General features: G+C 43.6%; 1 protein-coding gene across 1 annotated transcript; it reads right to left on the bottom strand.

The window, feature by feature from the left end:
* Positions 1-597: 597 nt before the first annotated feature.
* LOC125272062 (H-2 class I histocompatibility antigen, Q10 alpha chain-like) lies at positions 598-3,087 on the bottom strand. The gene is made up of 6 exons (XM_048196630.1): positions 2,923-3,087; positions 2,519-2,791; positions 2,127-2,414; positions 1,211-1,495; positions 1,000-1,041; positions 598-833 (listed from the first exon to the last, which is right to left on the bottom strand). The coding sequence occupies exons 2-6, from the start codon at positions 2,712-2,714 to the stop codon at positions 742-744; spliced, it is 903 nt and encodes a 300-aa protein (XP_048052587.1). The 5' UTR covers positions 2,715-2,791; positions 2,923-3,087; the 3' UTR covers positions 598-741.
* Between the last annotated feature and the right edge of the window lie 1,691 nt (positions 3,088-4,778).

Raw genomic sequence — 4,778 nt, 5'->3', positions numbered from 1 at the left:
ATCAGTGAACGGACGAAACCTGAAAAAGCTTTGAAGAACATTTTCCCCCTCCCATTCCAGTTGTTCCACCATGTCCCTTTGAGTGTTTCATAGATGTTACTGAGCTAAAACATTTCATCTCCGTAGATCTAACACGCCACCTTCAGGAGACAATATTCAAAAGTGAAAGTGAAAGTAAGAAAAAACACACAAAATCACATTATTTACATGTTTGCCTGTATCTGTTACACATTTTTTTTGTGTGTGTGTTAATACTTCTGGAGGAGTTTGCAGAGGTCTTTAGTGCAGTTTGAGACTGGAGACTGGATTGTTTGAATCTCCCTCCTCTTTAACCAATCCTGCTTTTGTAGGCGAAATATGTTTTTCACAATAATAACTGCTCAATAACAGCCCTGTTCCAAAACAACACTGTTAAACGACCAAATGTAATTACTGGAGTCAATTTGTGGATGATGTCAACTAGAAGAAAATTTGACTTTTGCCTAATCGTTATTTTATAACAAGTAAGATCAAATAAGTGACATATTCATAGAACATATTTTACAGTTGAAACATGCGGTTGGGTGTCTATGGAAGTCAGAAAGACAAACTCACACGTTTGCATAATTCATTTTTAATGGCTGAAAATTTCATTATATTCATAACATTCAGTTTGAGTCTGGAAAATCAACTCTTTTCAAATTAAAAGATCTTTATTTTTTTGTACTTAGTCTAAAATGTCAGTTTCTTGAGCAAAGTGCTTCAAAATATCCAGATTAGATGAAATATGAGAGAGAGATAAAATATGAAAACAGTCGCCCTGATGTCTGGTGATTCTCCAGAACTGTCTTGTCCTGTTGAAGAAACAGTGAAATGTCAAATCTCCACTGCTGTACTTGAAATTTGCCTGATCAAAATCAAGTCACCTTTATTTATATAGCGCTTTTTACAATGCAGATTGTGTCAAAGCAGCTTTACAGTGATACATAACAAAGCTTAAAAAAAGTAGTGAAGACGTACCACCAGGTTCTTCAGGATTAGTTGCATTCAGTGATTCAGCAGCTGGAAAACCATGATAAAATGAAGTGTAGTGTCAATGCAGAACTATTCTCAAACATAGTATTTCATGAATAAAGCTGAAACAGTAACTTAATATTTAAATTTCAAATAATATCTGAGAAAGGTATTACAATGTATGTAATAATTGAATTAATGCTTTCAGTTTGCCTACCCAGTTTGACAATGATTGGTTCTTTGATGCTCTTGTGGGTCACAAAACAATCATATTCATCTTTTTCCTTCCCCTTGATCTCCACACTCTTCCTCATCTGGAAGGATCCATCATGGTTTGGTCTGATTCCTGTGGATTCAATCTGATCTTCAGGCAGAGATGTGTGATTTTTCCTAATGATCATCATCACATCTTTGGGGTAGAAGCCAGTGGCCATACAGGTGAGTTTCAGCTTGCTTTTGTCATTGGTATTCTTCTTTTCAATCACATGGACATTTGGAGGAGCTGAAAACACAGAATCAGTTCATCAATCAGTTTCATCTCTATATAATAAACAAATACAAAGACATTTAAGCCTCCTTCAGACTGTCAGTTCAAATATTATTTTTGTACATATCCGATTGGATTCCGATCACATTTAGCATGTGTGAAGGGCAAAACAAACAAACAAGTAAAATAAATAAATTAATCACTTTAACATGCCAGATGTTGTTATAGGAATCATACTGAAAGTCGTTGCAGAAACAAGGTTGTGTTGTTGCAGTAAGGTGCAGGTACAGGCAGAAAATTACTATATAATAGTGGCATGTTTTTGAGACTGGCCTCCTTCAGAAGACGCAGTAGTTCAGACTGTCAGCTACACATTGTGTCGTGTTTTAATTAAGAACACATCTGTACTGCAAACACCTGTATGTTGCTGCTGTTGTTGTTTTTTTTTTTTTTTTTTTTTTTTTCCCCGAATACCTACCAACACAAGGTCATTGCAGATATTCCAGAAAATGAAAGAGCACCATAGGACACACAAATCAGATCTGAACAGATACACATTGTGGAAAGTGAATCATTTAAGATCACTTATATTCGGATGCATGGATAATCAGATTTGGACTGACAGTGTGAACACAGCCAAACTCACAGCTGTTTCTGAGCTCCTCGTCTCCATATTCTCTGAATTTGTTGAGCCAGTCCACACACTCTTTCTCCAGGTATCCTTTGGTGTATTGGTTTAGGATTGGCACATTGTCCCATTTTCTCTTGGTTGGTAGAGCTTCATCAACTGCAGCAATCCATTGAGACTCTTTATCATCAAAAGACAAGAAGTTTTCTCCATCATAGCCGAACTCATTAATGCCTTTGAGAAACTTCACTTGATCTCCCTCCTGCTCAACTTCACAACCGTGTCTCCACTGAAGAACATGAAGATCTGACATGGAGATGAAGGAAAATGTTTGCAACAATAATAATAAAAAAATAATATGAATAATTAAGCTGGGTATATTCATGTTTAACAGTATGAATGTTTCTCACCTGAATCATTGTCTCCCATGTGGTTCATCAGAATATTGGCGTTCACGTTAAACCACTGTTCTTTACTCTCTCTGGACTGAGTGCCTTTTTTCCAGTAATCCTCCTGCATTTCCTCTTTCATCCACTGTTGTTTGGGAATCTGTGTCTTTTCTTCACTATTGTAAGAGTCGATCTGTGTGTCGTCCAACAGACCCATAGTACTGAATTCATAGACGCCCGTCAGATTCACAGGTTTAGACAAGGCCGTGTAAATGTAATACAGAGAGTGTTTCTCTGCAATGAAGAGCCCATAAAATACCCATAAAAGGCAAGAAAAAACTAATTATTATTATAAAACCATCACTTTCATTATTTTAGATTCAGCCATTTGGATAATTTTATTTGATCATTTTTATTAGTTTTACCCAGGGGCTAAGTAGTTCCCTTTCAAGGGATCTCGTGCTGTGTAGTCGCTATGGGAACTCCTCTGCGTGATGTCGTCATGAAGCATTGAAATCTGTCCAATCAGGAGACGGTACGTCATAGGCGGGTGACGTCACTGACCAGGAACTATAAAGCCGGCCCAAACACACTCACATTCAGCTTCTGTGTCTTCAGCAAGCGCGACATGTGATCTTGTCTGTCTTATTTAGTGTTGTCTGTCTACCATCGTTGATTTACATCACTTTATTATGGCGAGCGAGCAACAGCAGCAGTTTAGGAAGTGTGTTCATCCCTGCCCTCGCTTCATTACGAGTGTGGATACACACGACCTTTGTGTTGTCTGTTCGGGAGTGCAGCATGCCCAGGCAGCTCTCGAGGGGGCTGCCTGTGTGCACTGTGAGCAGTTTCCAAGCAAGGATGCTGCGCTCCCGCAGAGCCCTCTTCGAGGAGGGTGGCTCGGTTTGTGCGCCCCAGGGCTCGGGCCCCGCTTCTGCTGAGGCAGGGCGGCGTCTTATGTCCTGGGGTTCGCAGATGGATGTAGCAGCGGGGTTAGAGTCGGGCCCAGCCTTAATATTAATCCAATATCTCTGCCCTCACCTGCTGCATCCAGTGTGTCAATTCGGAGGCAGGAAGCACGAGTTGCGGTTTCTTCCGCTCCAGTTGACACTGTCACACTGATGGCGTCTAGTTCTGAGGAGCTGGATGTGGTTAGTGTGACAACGGGAGAGACCGAAGACTCGCCACTTCCCTCTCCCACGAGCGAGGAGCTCATGGAGATGCTTACTCGCGCTGTCGCCAAGCTTAATATTGACTGGCCAGCCGAGAAGCAAGAGCAGCAGACCCGTAGTAAACTTGATGAACGCTTCCTACCATCAAGGTCTGCTCAGCCTCCACGTCGGGCGCTGCCGTTTTTTCCCGATCTCCACACCGAGGTGTCGAGATTGTGGAAGAGACCGGTGTCTTCCCGTGTTTTTACTCCTCAAACCTCCACTTACAGCAACGTGGTTGGTATGACAAAACACGGGTATGGAGCGATGCCAAGAGCGGAAGAGATGCTTGCGAGCCATTTCTCTCCGCAGGCGGCATCGTCTCTCAAAGCCCCAACGTTGCCCACTAAGCTGCTGAAGACTACCTTGGCGCTAGTGGGCAAAGCGTACTCAGCAGCAGGTCAGGCTGTGGCATGCTTGCATACTATGGCCATCTTACAAGCATACCAAGCCGACCTGCTGAAGGACTTGGGCGATAGTGATGAGGTGGGAGGGGATTTCATCCATGAGCTCCATCAGTCAGCAGATTTAGCACTCCGTGCCATTAAGGAGACGGCCAAATCCATTGGCCGCTCTATGGCAGCCCTGGTGGCCATGGAGCGCCACCTGTTGCTAAATCTGACTGACATCAAGGACAGGGATAAGTCCTTTCTTCTGGATGCCCCACTAAATCCGTCTGGCCTTTTCGGTGATGCTATCAACTCAGTCACCGAGAGGTTTCAGGAGGCGAGGAAGCAGGCTGCTGCTATGCAGCAGTTTCTTCCTCGCCGTGCCCAAGTCCTGGGCGGGAGCAGCCGAAGCCGAGTACGAGCTCCTCGCACCAGCACAGACAACAACAGAAGCAGAGGGTTGCTACCTGTACTCCCCCTCCGAGGAGCTGGGAGGCGAAGCGATGCTCTCAACTGAAGCCTTCGAAGGGCAAGACAGATCTGAGGGCTGTCATTGCGGCTAGGAGGGCTTCGGCAAAGAAATCCTAACGCCAGGAGCGTCAGCATCCTGAGGGTGGTCTCCTCCGGAGACAAACGGTGTTCGATGATTATGCGGGCCCATCTATCTCCGGCGCGCATAAC

Source organism: Megalobrama amblycephala, linkage group LG7, assembly GCF_018812025.1.
Source record: "Megalobrama amblycephala isolate DHTTF-2021 linkage group LG7, ASM1881202v1, whole genome shotgun sequence".
Taxonomy (NCBI): domain Eukaryota; kingdom Metazoa; phylum Chordata; class Actinopteri; order Cypriniformes; family Xenocyprididae; genus Megalobrama; species Megalobrama amblycephala.
This window is presented reverse-complemented; position numbering and strand designations above follow the sequence as displayed.